This window comes from Thamnophis sirtalis, unplaced genomic scaffold, assembly GCF_051295495.1.
Source record: "Thamnophis sirtalis isolate CommonGarterSnake01/CBP01778 unplaced genomic scaffold, rThaSir2_p1.2 scaffold_6, whole genome shotgun sequence".
NCBI classification, from domain to species: domain Eukaryota; kingdom Metazoa; phylum Chordata; class Lepidosauria; order Squamata; family Natricidae; genus Thamnophis; species Thamnophis sirtalis.
Window position 1 is genome coordinate 45020353 of NW_028261386.1, and position 18850 is coordinate 45039202.

At 38.3% G+C, this 18850-nt stretch overlaps 1 protein-coding gene across 1 annotated transcript in view; it reads right to left on the reverse strand.

Annotated features, from left to right (window-relative positions):
- INTS7 (integrator complex subunit 7) overlaps positions 1-18850 on the reverse strand; it is a 50734-nt gene that overhangs the window by 14920 nt on the left and 16964 nt on the right. Inside the window, exons 8-14 of the mRNA XM_087717753.1 lie at positions 15784-15901; positions 14244-14378; positions 13301-13398; positions 11761-12000; positions 8385-8522; positions 7669-7875; positions 4168-4362 (exon numbers count right to left, since the gene is read on the reverse strand). Of these exons, the coding sequence (XP_087573879.1) occupies positions 4168-4362; positions 7669-7875; positions 8385-8522; positions 11761-12000; positions 13301-13398; positions 14244-14378; positions 15784-15901 (1131 nt within the window). The remainder of the gene's footprint in view (positions 1-4167; positions 4363-7668; positions 7876-8384; positions 8523-11760; positions 12001-13300; positions 13399-14243; positions 14379-15783; positions 15902-18850) is intronic.

Sequence of the window (18850 nt, forward strand, 5' to 3'; positions counted from 1 at the left end):
CTGGTTTGGTTTTGTGACCCGAGACAGACACACACTTCAGAGGATAAGCAGAACTGCAGAAAAAAAATTACTGCCAATCTGCCTTCCATTGAGGACTGCATGAGTGCATGAGTCAAAAAGAGGGCCATGAAAATATTTACAGACCCCTCACATCCTGGACTTAAATTGTTTCAACTCCTACTCTCAAAACGATGCTAAAGGACACTGCACACCAAAACAACTAGACACAAGAACAGTTTTTCCCCGCACGCCATCACTCTGCTAAACAAATAATTTCCTCACCCCTGTCAAATCATTCACTATGACTGCAGGACTGTAACTTTGTTGCTTGTATCCTTACGATTTATATTGATTGTTTCCTGATTGCTTATTTGTACCCTATGACTATCATTAAGTGTTGTACCTTATGATTCTTGACCAATGTATATTGTCTTTTTATGTACACTGAGCATATGCACCAAAGGCAAATTCCTTGTGTGTCCAATCACATTTGGCCAATAAAGAATTCTATTCTATTCTATTCTATTCCATTCCATTCTTCCTGTAGCTGAAAGTACCTTACTTTGCTGAAAGTAGTATTTGCCTTGTCCCTTTGTTCTGCTATTAGCTTGTATATATATTCTCTTTGCTACAGACCCCACATGTTGCTTTCCTATTTCACATGTCTCCAGCGGTGGGATTCAACCCACTTAACAACCAGTTCGCTGAAAATGTGAGTGCACACTCATGCTTCCGCCATGCGGTAAGGGTCAACCGAGCAGCCTTTCGGGGCCTGCTCTGCTCCATCTCTGCTCTCCAGGCAGCAGCTGCTTCTCTCCGCTGCTGCTCTTGCAGGAGAAAGGGCATCTCTTGTGCAATTTAGCAGCTGTGAGACACCGCCTAAGTCCCATTCGGAAAGCACACAGCACAGAGAAGCAGCAGCCATGTTGAACGCTGCTTCTCTGTGCTGTGCGCTTTCCGGATGGGAGACTTAGAGGAACAGGGTGGCTCACAGCTGCTAAATTTCACAAGAGATGCTCTCTGTCCCAAGAAGAGCAACAGCAGAGAGAAGCAGCTGCTGACCCAGAGACCACATGGAGCATCTCCGCGAGCAACCAAGCCTTGGCAAGGGACAGCTGTTTCAATGCCCTAATGTTTCAGTGATATGTTTATATACTGTATATGTAAAATGGTATTATTAGGGATATTGCAGGGATCTAATGTCTTTGAACATAAAATAGTTATTGATTTAAAATATCAGTATACCACTTTTCAATAAATTCCAAAACAGTTTAATAATTTTCTATATATAACTTATGATTCCATGCAATTTCAAAACAAACAATTAAAGAAAATTAGATTACACAACTGAAAACAAAATTAGATGACAAAACTATAAAGTCTTGGAGTGTTTTAAGAAATTAACTGCCAAAGACATCCTGAAATGGCTAGCATTAACTTGCCTTCTACATAAAAATGCACAAAGGGGGAAGAAATATTTTATGGGAATTCTTCAAATGTTAGACCTGTAGTTGACAAGATCATGCTTTTTATTGATGTCATTCCAATTTCCATTTAAAGGGGAATATCCAGCAGGATTTCATTAAACAGATGTTTAAGTGGTGATGGAAGTAAAATCTAGTCTGAAACAATAATGCCTAAATAAAGATGTGACAGCCCTTGTCCACACACTGCAAGAAATGTGCCGCAGAAAACAACCATCAGTTTTTTGCTCTCAAAAGCGTTGGGTATAGAATATTGACCATAAGTTATAAGAAGGCAGATCTCAGTTGACATTAAAATTTGCAAACAACAGGGATTTTATTACAGAGCTACTATAACTCTTAGGGAGCATCTGTCTTAGATTCCCTTTTTCAGGATTGATTTCTACGACTGAAGAGCAGGTGATGAAGACTCAGGCTCAATGAGTGGTGAAACTGTAAGTTACAGATTTGGAGAATGCCACTGTGTGAAAGACCGTATGGCGCTAGAGATGGATTGGAAAAGTGATAGGCTTTTATCCCTATTTTTCATTTTGCCTTGGTTAGAATGAGGCAAAGCAGGCCTCACAGAACATCTTGAATCCTTAATGCGTCACTTCCCCAGTACCAATAATGACAGCAGAGAGACTTAACAACTCTCTGTAGGCAGTGGAACATTTATTTATTATTAGAGTGGTGCATATAGCTACCCATCTTATAAATGTAACTCCTGATTGATATCTTAAAAAGATATGGAAGCCACCATATAATTTGTACGGCACTGTTAGGAATATAATCTAATGGATGAGTTGGCAATATATAAATCATGTAACAATGCTATACCTGTTTCTTTAATCATACTGTAAAATGTGATTGGTTGCTGTTTTCCTCAATCGGCCATAAGAGGGAGCCAGAATGACTGTTAGCTCTCTCTGTTGTTAGATGCTGGGCTGATCTGATCTGAGTGCCATGAGCTATTGTAAATTTTGCAACTGCTAGCAAACTTTGAGTTCTGAACTGATTATATGATACTGGACTATGTTATTTGAATTATCCCTTAACTGAAAGACATTGATAACTGACTGTCTTATCCGTGTATGACTTGAACTGTTTGGTGGACTCTGATACCTTTATTTCCACGAAAGTAAAAGCCTATTTAGACTGCAGTGTCTCTGTATGCTGGTGTGTGTATTCTCCAACACAACTCTCACAACGCTTCGCTGAACGTACTCGCTCTCCCAATGGGGAGCTTACCTAACAGGCATGATAGGAAGCTTGGAGAAAGATAAGGAAGTTATAACAGTTTTGATTCTGCTTTGATTAAGGCTTGCTTCAACCTGGTGGCTCACAAATTAAATAAACAATTACGACAAGCTTTTCAGTAAACAAGTAGCAATGGTTAGTATAGTACTTTCAGCAAAGAAGAACACTGTTAGCATACACTATAGGAAGAAAATTTGTTCCTATAATTCTACTGCTTGTGAAAGGGACTCTTGGAGCCAAAGGGCCAAAGATGCCCTCATGCCCTCGTCACCTCAAGGCTCGACTACTGCAACACACTCTACATGGGGCTGCCCTTGAAGAGTGTTCGGAGACTGCAGTTGGTCCAGAATGCAGCCGCACGAGCAATATCAGGGGTACCCCGGTACACCCGTGTTACACCTATCCTCCATGAGCTGCACTGACTCCCTATTAGTCTCCGGACGCGCTACAAAGTGCTGGTAATTACCTTTAAAGCCCACATGGCACTGAACCTGGATATCTGAGAGACCGTCTCCTGCTACACACCTCCCAACGTCCGATAAGAACTCACAGGTTAGGCCTCCTCCGGTGCCGTCTACCGGACAATGCCGGCTGGCGACCACTTGGGGGAGAGCCTTTTCTGTTGCTGCTCCGGCTCTGTGGAACGAGTTACCAACAGAGATCCGGACCCTCCCCACCCTTGCAGCTTTCCAAACAGCCACCAAAACCTGGCTGTTCCGGCAGGCCTGGGGTTGCTGACTCAAATCAGGTCAACCCCCAATTAAACCGGATGTATGTTGTGTTTTTAAAATGTTTGCATTGTTTTATGTTCTCCCCCTGTATGTTATTTTATTTTATTCGTACTTGTAAGCCGCCCTGAGTCCCCCCCGGGATTGGGCGGCATGTAAACCCATTAAATTGCTAATTGCTAAAGATCTGGCAACAGCAGTGGGAAGACTAGTTTGCCTTATAAATCACTCAAGGAATCTGAAGATGAATTGAGAGGAAAAATAACACAAGAACAATTTATTTTAACAACCATGGTAACACTTTTGTGGTGTAAAATATATTTTAAGAGGCTTTGTGGGAACTATGTCTAGTGATGTGATACTTGTGGGGGTAAAGTTCCCACCAAACACAGGTAATCCTCATTTAGTAACTACAAATGGGACTGGCAACTTGCTTGTTAAGCGGTTGCTATGTAAAACTGCCTGCACTTACTTCAGCTTTCCTTCATCCCACATAACTTTAAAGGTTGTAAATGTGAGGATTGGTCATAAAGTTACTTTTTCATCACCGTTATAACTAAAAACAAGCATTAAACGGGGACTACCTGCAATTCTCTAGAATCTAGAAGGTTCAAAGGGGCTTTGCATAAATGTATAATTCATGTGGGTAATCATAGAGAATAATGATAAAGAAGTATGTTCACACAATAACAGTGCAGGTAAATCAGGTCACTTGCCTGGTTGGAAATACGACCACATCGCTGGAGATCACTGCCTGAGGTCATGGCAATTGTTGTGGCAATGGCAGGTGGGGGACTAGTCTTCAGGCTATTACAAGTGCAAATGAGCTGAGAGAAAGCCTGGAGAAGGTCAATTCGTAGTTTAACAAACCCACACTGAAAGCTCAAAGGGTTAAGTGGTGTGCTGGCAGCCTGGGAAGAAAAAAAATATCTATCAGGTAAAGGCATAACTTGGGAGAGTCATAATCTGAGTCCAAAGTAAGCAAGTTCATAAATAATAATCTAGTAAATGGTTGGAAATGATTTTCCAAAGAGGAAAGGAGGGCTTGTCTAGATACTGAGGGATTATTTATTAAAAGCAGCAAACCACTTACACAAATGACTGTGCAGATGGTAGCTTCTGCTTATGTTTTGAGATTGCTGCAATTTTCATTAGGGGTGGTGGACTATATTTAACATATAGATTACTAAACCAATATCATTTGCACAATGCTCTGGTTATGGTGGCCTAGTATAGTAGTTCTTCACCTACTTCACTGAGCCAATTAAATCATCTTCAGAAGAGAAGAGGAGGTAGGGAACAGGACTTGTTCTCCAACAAGGAACGAACAATTAGTGAATGTAATATTTCAAAGACAAGATTATTGTCCTGTTGTTATGAAATATGTTATGATACTATGGTTTTGTAACATTTTTAAACTCCTAATTACCTAATCTGAATCTTGAATTATCCTTTGAATTCAATCTGAGGGAGGCAAGATAAAAGAAAAGAAACACAAAGAGAGAAAATGCCAAGAGGGCACTTATAAAGAACATCTAGGCATCATATCAGATGCTTTTTGCAGTGATGAACATCTTATCAAAATGTTGTTTGTGTTGACTACGACACTTTATTTGCCCAGTTTTTAAATATCCTCTTAAAGGGCAGAGCCAAAAATGCTCCAAATAACCAAGCAAACATTTGTCCAGTGGGAGGAATAATTATATCAGCTATCCCCAACCTTTCTGGCTCCACTGACCAGTGGGGGATGCAGAGGGATGGTTTCACGTGCACAACCTAGATCCCCCACATACTCAGATGAAGCTTCACTTGTCCGCCACTCACAAAGCAAAGTTGGGGACCCCAGAATTATATGATCACATTTGTATCAAATAAAAAGCTACTACAAGGTTAATAAAGACTCAACCTCACACTTGTAAAAGTCTTGATGTTCATATATTCTTTCTATTCAAATTATTCCATTTTCATAGCATTATACAATTAAATACAAACTGTATTTATAAACATATAAACTGTTTCATTTCTGCTTAGCTGAGGTTGACAAATTGCCTTGTTCTGGAGTCAATTGTACAACACAAGAATTAAGGAATTTAGCTAACCTAATTAAGTAAGCCAGTTACCCATTCTTTTCTTTTCGTGATTTGTAACTCATCCTTTAAGTTTTATCAGTCATACCACCCCTATGGTCATGTGATTGCAATTTGGGTGCTTGGCAACTGGCTTGTCTTTAAAAATGGCTGCAATGGCCTGTAATCACAATTGCAATATGTAACCTTCTCAGCTCGCCTTCAACAAGCAAAGTCAATGAGGAAAACCAGATTCACTTAATGACCACATGATTTATTTAAAGACTGTGTGATTAACTTAAAGATGGTGATGATTTGCTTAATGACTGCTGTAAAAATGGTCACAACATTGAGCCTAGCCATGTGATGACAAGTATATCCCTTAGGTATCAAAATTCTGATCCCAACTGTGGTTGTAAGTTGAGGACTATCTGTGATGCTTATATCTATAATATGGATTTCAATATTTAATCATCACATCTGTACCTCATTTTTCTTTCATGGAACTTAAGAGCCCAATAAAATGGGAATATCAGAGTAAACTTGGGAAGCAAATAATAGGCCCAGCCTCAGAGGTAAGTGAGAATTTGACCACAGGGTTTTCTAATTCAAAATTTAGTGTTCTAATTTACACCAAATTGGTTGATGAGTCACTTTGTGAATGAAGCTTTATAAAGATATTTTAAACCTCAAACCTTTCTTTTCCTCATCCGCTTTACTAACGGATCTCAAGATTATGTGGCAAATCCAGCATTTCTGAGATGAATAATTATTTATGCCAAAGTATAATTCGGTTGCCAATCTTCTGCCTCGTTAGAATATATGCAACAGGCAAGTTAATCTCTTTTTAAATGCTTCAGGAATATGGAACTTAGTTCTATTGATGCAAAAGCCACATTTTTATTAATTAAAAAAACAAGCTTGTGGGGAGAAGGATCTCTCTTTGCAGAAAGGAACTTTGGCATTTGACTGATTATACCAACAATCAAAGATTGCTCAAATTGCAGTAAAAAAATGTTAGTGTTCTGACTCTGCCTCCTCCATACTCACTCTTGGATGAAAAGTTAATGCAATTCATGATGTGCTCACACCTACACTCTTACACAGCAGTATTTTGTAGCTGAAATTACTGTGGGAGTAAACTAGCTCCACAATAAATGAAGTTATTGAAAGACTAAACACTCCTCCCTCCAACATTTCCCACACTGCTAGTTCAATGAGGGATACACCCTTGAGTTTGCTTCTGCAACAATAAAGAATTTTATTGCTAAAGGTGCAAGTTATTTTTTTCCTATTCTTTTTAAAACAGTAGGTATATCTGGCCTTCAAATAATCCATAGATTGTAGACTGTAATCCAATGATTACAGTCTTCCAGGAGACTACCAGTTTGGCCAGCCTTTGGACTATGGATAAAAAGGAAGACTAGAGAAGCGAACAAAAGGATATATCAGATAGGATTTTCACATGCACCATTGGAACGCCCCATTAACTGTATGTGGTTCTTCTTTAGAAAGGGAGGAAGCTTATGGAAGCACCTGAGCCTACCAAAGGTCTAGGAAATGGTGGAATCTCCAGCTCCTAAATAAGAACACACTGAATCACTGCTGAAATCTCAGTTCCAGCCAAAGCTTTTTCTGAACCATGAGATATAAAGCTTCTATTGGTTTTCCAAGGACATAGAAGGCTATAGCTCAGAACAGAAGAAATAAAAGATAGTTATAGGTAGTCCTCGACTTACGACTGCAATTGAGCCCAAATTTTCTGCTGCTAAGTGAGACTTTTAGGTGAGTGTTGCCCCATTTTACAACCTTTCTTGTCACAGTTGTTAAGTGAATCACTGCAGCTGATAAGTTAGTAACCCAGCTGTTAAATCAAATCTGGTTTCCCAGTTGGCTTTGTCAGAAGGTTGCAAATGGTGATTGCACGACCTTGGGACACTGCAACCGTCATAAATGTGAATCAGTTGCCAAGCATCTGAATTTTGATCACATGACCATGGGGATACGGCAAAGGTCCTAACTGTGAAAAAAGGTTATAAGTCACTTTTTTTCAATGCCGTTGTAACTTTGAACGGTGACTAAATGAATTGTTGTAAGCCAAGGATACTTGTACTTTGACCAACAGCTCTGCAAAAGAAAAAAAATACTGACCGTTAAAGAAGCTATTCCTTTGTGATAAGATTTTAGTGACTCAGCAATGCAAGAAAGGGCAGAGCTATAATCGTCCTCTTGCAGCCCGGTTAAGCACTGCTCTGCATGGGAGAACTCCTTCAGACTGTTCAGCCAGAAGTAGAAGTGTTCCGAAGCTACCTGAGTCAGCAGGCTTTGATAAAGCTCTTTGGCCATGCCATGATTGCCCTACAAAAGGTAAATGCAAACAGATGCAATCTGCAAGAAGGGAGCAGAAAATTCTCTATACTTAAACATAGGACATAGCAATAAACATGTATCTGAAGCAGCCTTGCAATAGGTAACTCGAATATAATCAAACTCGTTGGCAGCCTTCTCTTGTGTGCTGTAATAGTGCCTGTGCTAGAAGCATGGCATCTCCCCCCCCCCCGCATGCACGAACCCACCCTGCCTCTGCCCCCACACATGCATATATGGCCCCTCCACACACACCCCATGCCCCACGCACGGTAGAGACCCGACAACAAGCTGATTGGCAGAGGCATACGTGCATGCATGGTGGAGCTGAACTAGGGTGACGGCTCATGTGCCCTCAGAGAGGGCGCACGTGCCATAGATTCGCCATCATGGCTCTGTATGATTTCCTCTGAAAGCAAAACTTCTATAAAGCAATTAGAAAAAAAACACAAATAAATTCCTGTATTAAGAAACCTGATTTAGAACTATGGACCACATACCATTCTTGAAGCTTGCCTGGCTATCCTATAAGCTGTCCATCCATTCGAATCATTTTCAAGCTGTTGCTTGATAACAGCTTTCACTTCAGAAGATAATGTCTTCTGACTGGCAACGAATATCACAGTAGCAAGAGAAACCTAATGAGGAAAAAAAATTAAAAGCAAAAAGTTGAATAAAAAGTAATCCATGTAAGGGCTTGACAGAATGCTTAATTGGATGAACATCAACCATTTGACTATAGGTAGCCCTTGACTTACAACAATTAGGACTGGAACATCAATTGTCAAGTGAAGCAGACATTAAGTGGATTTCTACCCAATTTTACAACCTTCTTAGCTGTGGTTAAGTGAATCACAGAGGTCGTTAAATGAAACACATGGTTAAGTGGAATTTTCCTTGAGCAGTGGGTTGGACTGGAAGACCTCTAAGGTCCCTTCCAACTCTGTTGTTTTGTATTCTATGAATACACTATCCACTATAATTTTCAAAGTGTGGTCAAACCCAAATCTGAATAAAATCATCATACTGAGAAACACATTCTCATTTTCTATAATGATTCTAATCAATCCTTATAATGAGGTATAGGACTATTTTCCCATGATAGAATAAAACTTCCTTCCCTTGCAGCTGTCAAACATTATGGCAATTTTCTAACTGAAAAAACAAATCTCTTGTGATCTCAGGATAGGACTGACTGTAGCAAATGTGCACCCATTTACTTTGTATATACAGGCATTCCTTGACTTATGACCACAATTGGGACCAGAACTTGCAGTCACCACGATCATATATCGAGTTGGACTCAATTTTATGATGAGTTTTATAGTGGTCATTAAGTGAATCCCAGTTGTTAAGCAAATCATGCCTCCCCAATAGATGTTTTTTTTCTGCAAATTCATTAAAGAGTTGCATATCACAATCATGTGACAACAGGACGTGCAATTGGTTGTAAATGCAAGCCGATTGCCAAGCGCCCAAACTGCAATCATGTGACCACAAGGGTTGTGTAATGGGCAGATTTTAAGTCACTATTTCTAAGGACATTGTAACTTTGAACTACTATTAAAGAAATATTCAAAAGTCAAGGACTACATCCAAAGTAACACAAGGGTCCCCAACCGCTGGGCCGCGGACCACTACCAGGCTGTGGCCTATTCACAACTGGACTGTCGTGTGAGTGGCAGGCTGGCATGCACACATTCGTGCGCATGTCAACTTGCAGTTGAGCTGCATGTGATGGATGCCAGCCCATCATTTGCGCAGCTCGGTTCCACTCTCCCCTCCACCAGCTGGGCCACCAAACTGCAAGGGTTGGGGACCCCTGATATAACACAATTAGCATTTGCTATCCATTCCTCCAGTAATGTTCTTTGCAACCTATGTTCATTTTCCACATACTAAACATCAAATTTATGACTAAGGTAAAAGTTTCCAAAGAACACAGAACTTATGGAAGAAAATCAGTTATACTTGTTAACAAATATCCGTATATTTTTAAGTCAGGTTCCATAGCATGTTAAGAAGTGATTAGAAGAGTCAGCAATAGTGTGAAGTTCTCACATGTTCCACTACATTTGTTAAGGCCAGCCAGGCCAACCATGTAAAATAAGTGCCATCTACTGGGCAGAACAAGGATTGGGAACAGTGATACTGTTGCTTGTTTTAATAAAAAGTTATATTGAAATGGCCTTTTACATTTCCATTGTTGGCTCAATGAGAAAATTCACGTAACTCTTATTTTCTACATGGGTGTTGCTTTATTACTTCATTTTAAAATGCTTTTCAGGATATTATTTTATTTTAACCATCTTTCTGATTACACACTTTCTCATTTGCCAACACAGCCTCAAGATAATTTTCTTCTCTTACATTTCTCAGTCTGATTTTTTTACAGTGCTGATTTCTTCTTGGGCTCTTCACTTTGCTCTCTACTGCAGACATAGGCAATCTTCCAATGACTGAGGCTACTCAATATGTGAGGAGGATAGAGTACTTCAAAATGGATGGGGCTATTTCACATATTTATTTATTCATCTGAATTTATCCGCTACTCAAATCCAATGGACATATGTTGGCAGGGCTGGGGTGTGTATGTCTCAGTTGTTTTTCAATTGTGATTTATTTCTAGGGATTACATTATATTTTTCATCTGCTTCCCTCCTCTAAAATGAAGGAAAATATGCTTTCAGTTTTCACTAATTATTGTCAAAGGCAGCATGCCCAAAAGAAGACTCAGGGGCTATAATCAGCCATTGCTTGGTAGCAATAGCAATAGCACATTGACTTATATAACACTTTACAGTGCTTTACAGTCCTCTCTAAGCAGTTTACAGAGTCAGCATATTGCCCCCAACAATCTGGGTTCTCATTTTACCCACCTCGGAAGGATGGAAGGCTGAGACAACCTTGAGCCTTGTGAGATTTGAACTGCCATATTGCAGGCAGCCGGCAGGCAGCAGAAGTAGCCTGCAATACTGCACTCTCACCCGTGCCAGCACAGCCTGGTAATGTTCCCTCTCCCCATTCATTGCTTCTTCCCTCATTATTCTCTTTCTTTCTATGCTGCATCTTTCTGAATTATGGGCCTCTTCAAGTAGGGCCTTTTGGCTTCAATTGTTTTGCTTTGCTTCCAACACAAAATGTCTAGTCTGTAGTCACTATGCAAATAATATTGTTTTTTAGACATCTTACTTACTTTATGGGATTTCAAAACATCCAGTGATATCATTCATTAATTTAAGTACTCTCTGATGTTTTGTTTACTGGAATGACTTTTGGAAAGTTCAGCACAAAACTAGTTGGTGAGTGCAATTCTTTGCTGTTAATCCCTCAACTCAATTGGTAAGGATCGACAATCCTAAATTAAAACTCCTTATATCCTTCCGTTTCCCTGAATAGGAATAGAGCATTTGAAAAGCCCTAGATTCCTCATGCCTATCAGGTTTGGGAACAGGTTGTCCTTTTGAAGCTCAAGGTGTGTAGGAATAATTTACCAATCTTCGTGGCATCTCTAGGGGTTTTTATTAGCAAAGATCTGTCAATTTTCTCCTGGAAGAGCTGGGGAATAAAAACAACCTAATCATAGAAAAGGTGTAGTCAAAGACAGCAATTTTATAAGGGTGTCATGCTTTCCATTCCATTTATCAATATAACAATTTGTCAGGGATATCCAACCTTGGCAACTTGGACTTCAACTCTGGCTGGGCAATTCTGAGAGTTGAATTGACAAGTCTAAAAGTTGCTACCCCTGATTTAAGTATTGAATACATTAACAGATAGCAACTAGTTCTACAGAATGTTCATCAAACGTTTATTCTATCTATATTCAGATTCATTTGTTACTGAGAAGAAATATTCTGAATCTGAGTTTCTTACCAAAAGCTCTTGCTGTTTATTGGCAGCAGAACAGCCAATCACTTTATAGAGATTCATTAGGTCTCCCAGCATTCCATCTCCTAAGACAGGTAGCTGCATGGCAATGGCTGCCAAACAATGGCATATGAGAATTCTAGCAGCATCCTGAGCACGAGGCAGCTGGGTCAACAAGGACTCCACGATGGATTGGCTCAGATGGGGGTGGCTCTTGGCCAGCTTCACCATACAAGTGAGCACTATCTGCATGAAAACAAAATGACACTTTTTCAGCTTTCATGATACCCTAGCTGTTTGTTTTAAAGATAATATCTACTGTGGGTAGTCCTCATTACAACCACAATTGAGCCCAAAATTTAAGCTGCTATGTGAAACTTTTGTTAAGTCCTTTTTGCACCATTTTATGACCTTTCTTGTCACAGTTGTTCAGTGTATACCGAAGCTGACAAGTTAGTAACATAGTTGTTAAGTGACTCTAGTTTCCCCATTGACTTTGCTTGTCAGAAATTCGCAAAATGCAATCACATGACTCTGGGAGATGACAACCATCATAAATATGAACCAGTTGCCAAGCAATGGTCGTAAGTGTGAAAAATGGTCATGCCACTTTTTTCAGTGCCATTATAACTTGAACAGTCATTAAATGAATGGTTTTAAGTTGAGGACTACTATCACCGTTTTTATAACACAAAATAATCTGAAGCAAACTGCGTATTAATTCCTACATAGTTAGTATTTGGGAATCAATGTATCAATTTGGATTTAATTTTAAGCCAAAGTTTGGTGTTACGTTGATAGTTATAAATTGCTATTCCCCCCTTTTTCGCCTCTGGCTAGTCAAAAGGCAATTAGAAGACTCCACATTTAATAGTTAGTATAATAGCAATGTCTCTGTAGATATTAATAGTAGGTAGGAATGCCTCTGTAGACACTTCCTTGGGTGTGCACAAGCCATGTTTCCCATCTTATTTTAATTTTTAAAAAGATTATTTGACATTATGGTCCTCTCATTTATCTGTCTACCTGACAATGTCAAACTACATAATCCCAAAATTTGGATGAAGAGCCAGGACACATCTTGGCATCAAAATAAAGCCAATATTGGCACCAGCCAAAGCAACATCACTAACTAAGTTCTCTCATATGCTCTGCAAAACATGCTATTCCCCATTAACAAAACCTGAAAAAAGAATTTCCTTTGAAAATCCTGATGACTGCTTCAGTCTGTATAATGGAAAGAGCACATTCTAATATAAAGGACTCAAAAAGCATTAACTGGTTTTTTTAATCTGGAAGCAGATTGGAAATAAATGCAATTACTAAATTTTCTTCCAAATAATAGTGTGCTTGTTCACTAACTTCCCATTTTGTGTTATCGAGGACAGCTGCAAATACCAAATAGTGTAGTAACAAACCACAAAGATGTCTAAAATAACAAATAACAATCAAAGTAACAGATAATTATAATAAAACAAATATTCAGGAAAATCCTTTTACATCAATTAGTATGAGAGACAATATTTTTAAAAAACTTACAATTTACCTTTAAGGTTGCTTCGGGAGATGAACTTGGTTCTTGGCTACAAAGAACAAGAAGAGATTCAAGGCCAAAGACTGCATCTTGTTCCAATGGCAAAAGTTCTAGGGGAAAGATAGATTATCTTCAATCAATCAGAATAGAGCTGGAAGGGACCCTGGAGGTCTTCTAGGCCAATCCCCCCTGCTCAAGCAGGAGACTCTATACTATTTCCAATATTTGGCTGTCCAGTCTTTTCTTAAAAACCTCCAGTGACGAAGCACCTACAAATTCTGAATGCAAGAGTTCCACTGGTTAATTGTCCTCACTGTTAGGAAGTTTTTCCTTAATTCCAGGTTGCTTCTCTCCTTGATTAATTTGTATCCATTGTTTTTTGTCTTGCCTTCTGGTGCTTTTAGAAAATAAGTTGACCGTCTCTTCTTTGTGGCAACCCCCCAAATACTATCATGTCACCCCTAGTCCTTCTTTTCTTTAAACTAGATTATTATTCTTTATTCTTTATATACTAATCACCCTAGTCACTATTATACACAGGACTATGGAAAATTACTTTTACAATTATTTATATTAAGGCTCTGCCCTGGAGTATAGAATTTTTATCACAGCAACAGAGCATAGCCAAAATCACTCCAAAAACAAATATATTCTAATCTTTCCAGACTTATTGGCATGTGTTTCCAGCAAAACATAATTTCGTCTGTAAGTGTTTTCTTGCCTGGCACCCAGCCAAAGTGTTATGGAAAAGGCTATAAGATTTGATTAGGAACTGGAAAGCAACATTATTGTTTATAGTTTCTTTTTCATCAAATTAGCAAAGAGGAAGAAACAATAGAAAACAGTGGAACTTAGGAACATTTACACTGCACTCTCAAATGAGAACATGACATGCTATGCTGAGTGTCACAAACTGTTCTGCAAACCATGCTCCTTCCACACCTTTTGGAATTACCTTTTTCTTGACAAGAAGCAGCTATATTTGTCAGAACACGTACTCCATGTGCTGCAATATTCTGATTATTATGATAACAGCTTTCCTGGGCAAGCTTGACAAGATTAGATGACCTTGCTGTAGTAGACTTTGTTCCTAGGTGAGAAAGGGTCATTTTTAAGCAGTATGGTACCATTTATTAAATGAAACAGGTTTTTTTCTGCAGTTTTCAGAGGAAAGGGGAAATTAAGATGTTGGTCATATTAATAGTAATGGCAAATCTCTAGGGAAGAGTAGATGAAAGCATCCAAACTATAAGAGTCTCTTGTTAACAAAGAAGTAAGAGCAGCATCACAATTTCAAAAGACTACAAGCAGTTTGCACAGAGAATTTTCTGGGAAGATCCAGAATGAATAAAAAATAATGCTGATTAGTATCCCTGTATAATGGTACAAACTTTTTTCAAGATAAATTTAATTGACAACAATAATAACAACTGTATTATTGAAATATACTTATTCAATCTCTCGGTCACTCATCATCACGTTTTCTGGATATATCCTATATCTCAACTATCTAAGCTTTGAGCTCTGCACACTGATAAGCCTGAACATTACTGGCATGCCAATAATTATACACATATAAGAGACAGATACACGCACATCCTATGTGTGTCAGTATACTGAATCTACACGTAAGTGGTGAAAGGTAGATAACAATATAGTGGCTGGCAGGATAATCTCTAGATTAAAAGTCCTAGCTTAATTGGGATAGCATGAAGTTACTTGGAGAAAAAGTGGATATTGCTTGTATTTGGGCATGCCACTCAAAATCTGACAAAATTGGCCAGTATACTTAGCAATGGGTACAATTAAGGCTGGTAACCTACTCTAGATTACTGACATGAGGCTGAATTGGGAAAATGGAGCTGGAAAAAGTATTTTAAAGATTTGTTTGGGGACCACACTGAACCTTGAATAATGAAAATAATGCTATAATTATTAATGTTAAAAAAAATAGATACAAAGAAAATCATGTTTTGAGAATTTATGAAAATGCTAATAGAGCAACTATGGATGGTGCAACTGGAGAAATATTAAAATATGCATTTGGCTTGCTTATGGATTGGCTGTATAAGTGATGGGAATATGTGGAATAAGTCTTATTTTAAGCATGGCAATGGGGAGGATGTTAATTTTTGTTTGTTTGTTCTCATAAACCACCTACGGGGAACAGCTTATAAAGAATGGAGGTTTGGTGAAATTCTGCCTGATTAGATACAAGAAATGCAAGGAAATTGATCTGTCCAAAGGAGATATTTCAATACATCCATAGCTTTTCCTAAGGTTTGTTGACTGTAGCAATTTCTAATAACAACCAGAAATGCAGTTGAAAATTTCAGTCACAAATGTGGCTGAAACCCTGCAGTATGATTAAAATAAACTGGACACTTTTCAAGAAAAAGGACTACTCACTAACAGTATTTTTTATATTAATGCCATAAATAAACACATAAATAAGAAAAGTACCCCAGGATTAGGCTGATGTAATCTATTCATACCTGGAGCAATGCTGAAGTACTGTTTGATGGCTATTGTATCTGACAGGGTAGAAAGTACAGATAGCATGCCTAGTTTCAAGCTGTCATAAGGAGTTTGAAGAGCACATTCACACAGGGTCTAAAAGACAGACAAGAGAAAAAATAATTTTAAAGAAAACAAATCTTACATCAACTCTCAGACAATTTACATATACCTATTTACTACCTGACAATTCATAGCTAAGTCAGTGAACTACCTCTATTGACAAGCATTTTATTGGCCACCTTAAACAATACTTTGAGGTTACATAACAACTGAGCGATCAAAGCCCTCCTGCACATTATAATTGGGTACTGTAACAGTTACGCTGTACACAAGGCAATATTGCAATGGCAAGCAAAAGTGAACAGAGCAAGACAATATGGGTTTCTCTGTTAGGCATAAAGTCCTTCTCCATCCTGGTTTTCTCCAAAGTGTTGGATTACAATTACTATTCCAAGCTATATTGGAAAAAACTGGCATGCAGGGCACAGAGATTTTAGAAAAACCCTCCATTTTCAAATCTGAGCAGTGCAGAGGCACAAAGCCTATACATCCGTGATGATGAACCTGTGGCACGTGTGCCAGAGGTGGCACACAGAGCCCCCTCTGTGGGCACTCATGCCATCGCCAACTGCTCTTCCAGGTTCTGTCGCATGCATGCATGCAGGACAGCTTGTCCGACACATATGCGCACTGGCCAGCTGCTCTCTTTTGGATTTTTGGATTCGCATAAAGGTCAGTTGGTCGCCACGCATGCGCATGACAGAACCTTGAAGAGCAACTGGCTGTCAACATGCGTACCGGCCAGCTGCTCTCTTCCGGGTTCTGGCGCTCAGGTGTGCGCTCCAGTTTCGGCACTCAGTCCCGAAAAGGTTAACTATCACTGCTATATGAAACTGTACCAACACACATAAAGGATGAAAGCAAGCCACAAATAAATTCTCCTTGATTGTTGCATTTTGAAGTATTTTAGGTGAACATTTAAATTTTTTAGTGCAAAAGTTTGGTTTATAAACAGTATTTTAAAAGAACCTAATTGGGGGCATTATAACTTTATTCATTGAAATGTACAAATACCCCAATTAGGATTTTTTAAGGTTTATAAATCTCTACATTTTTGTAAAATTCTGGTGCTTTTTTATATTCTGCTGATCCAAATGCCACAACATAAACTCTAACATCCTCATCTTAAATACTACATTTTATTGGGCATTACTAATTATTACCCAATTTCTAGGGTTTACCAAAAGAAGAATTTTATATAAAGTAAGATTTTCTTTCTCACCACGCACAACTGGTCCATTCAGGTAGTGGATTTTTCCAACAATGGAAAGAACTGGTCTCAGAAGGTTAAGAGAAGAGTTCCAACACTGGATTCCTAATTTCAAGATCACAACTTCTGCAATCTTGGAATGGGAAATAAGCCAATACAACCTAAAGTGTCTTATAGATTTTCCAGGAACTTCAGAAGTACAGCCTTATAATATGTTTTAACGATCAGCTGGATATTTTTCATTTTTGCAGCAGCATTCACCTCTGCAGCCAAAATAAATCTCATGGGAAGTTTCAAGGTTTTCACTTATTTTATATCTTCCCTTCCCTTCCTTTTGCTTTTATATAAGGAAACCACATTACAGATACTTTACTAGAAAGCTATAAATACTTAATAAATCTTCAATATAATAACCAAAAGACGCAATTACTGAGATGAGTTACTGAAGTGAACAAAATGAAGACGGTACCAGATGGATGTGTTTTTTATAAAACTGATTCTGATCTACATAGTGATAACCTTATGTTCCTCTTCATTATTTATTGCCATGACAAATCAGTCGTCAGCTTTGTTCTAAGCATCCTTGCTTTAAAAATTGTAAACTAATTTGTAATCCTTTCCTGACAAAATTTTCCTATTTGGAAACTTAACACAACAGAGTGGCAAAAAGTTCTTTTAAAAACAACCACAACTAAATGATACTGGCTAAGGAACAAATTCCAGAAATAATGTGACCTTCTTGGATCTCCTATGAATAAATAGTGGGAAATATTATTTTAAATAATTGACTTATAAAGGAGAAAAATGAAAGGCAGTAAAGCATGGAAGGAAACCTTGCACTTTACTTCTAAGATCTGTTCGCTACAGCCACTTATTTATGGAAGAACAAGACTATGAAACCTAGTTGAAATGCAATCTTAAGCAAAACTTTCAAAAAAAGCAGGTTATGCACACTATATTGCCAAAAGTATTTGCTCACAATTTATTCTGATTATTTGGATGGGTGAGCGAATACTTTTGGCAATATAGTGTATGTCTATTTAGTAGACCAGTCATAATATTTTTAGTAATTTGCAACACCTAAATGTCCTGTATTGAGAAAGGTTACGTTATATATTTTTCAATTTCAAATGCACTACTTAAATATATTACAGAAACTGTGTTCAGCCTGCACAGGAAGTTTAAGCAGACGTTAGTGGCAAATATAAACAAAACAATCCTTCTCAGAATCCCTAGTCTATCCAGACACTTAAAACGTTCAAGTGCCACATCAATGACACAAGGTCACCTGAAGAGTGTAGTGTCTTATAAGATTAAAAATAAGCCACGAACTAATTCAGTCAGTTGCCAAATTCAATCCAGGGGTTTTAAGAACAGCATGTTATCTCTTCCTAATAACTCTTATTACTGGAATTAATTCTCATTTGCATAGAGAATTTATAAATTACACATTAGAATCTGCATAACAAAGTGTTCCTTTTCAATGTTTTAACTGAACACCATTTGCGCCCTCTGTAATGCATTCTCCATTACATTCTATTCCCGTTCCTGCTACGCCCCAGCAGGAATTTTCTGTACTCCTGAGATCATTCTTTAGACGTTTTAACTCGAATGTACCTCTTCAAAGGTTTTCTCTATAGCTTTTTATAGTTCTGCAAAACTGGGAATTTCCACTCCCATCTTCTGATTATGATTCTCTAATCTAGTGTACTGAAAATAACTTTTTTTCTTGCAGTTCTTACAGTTTGAGCTCGGGAAATATTAAAAGCACA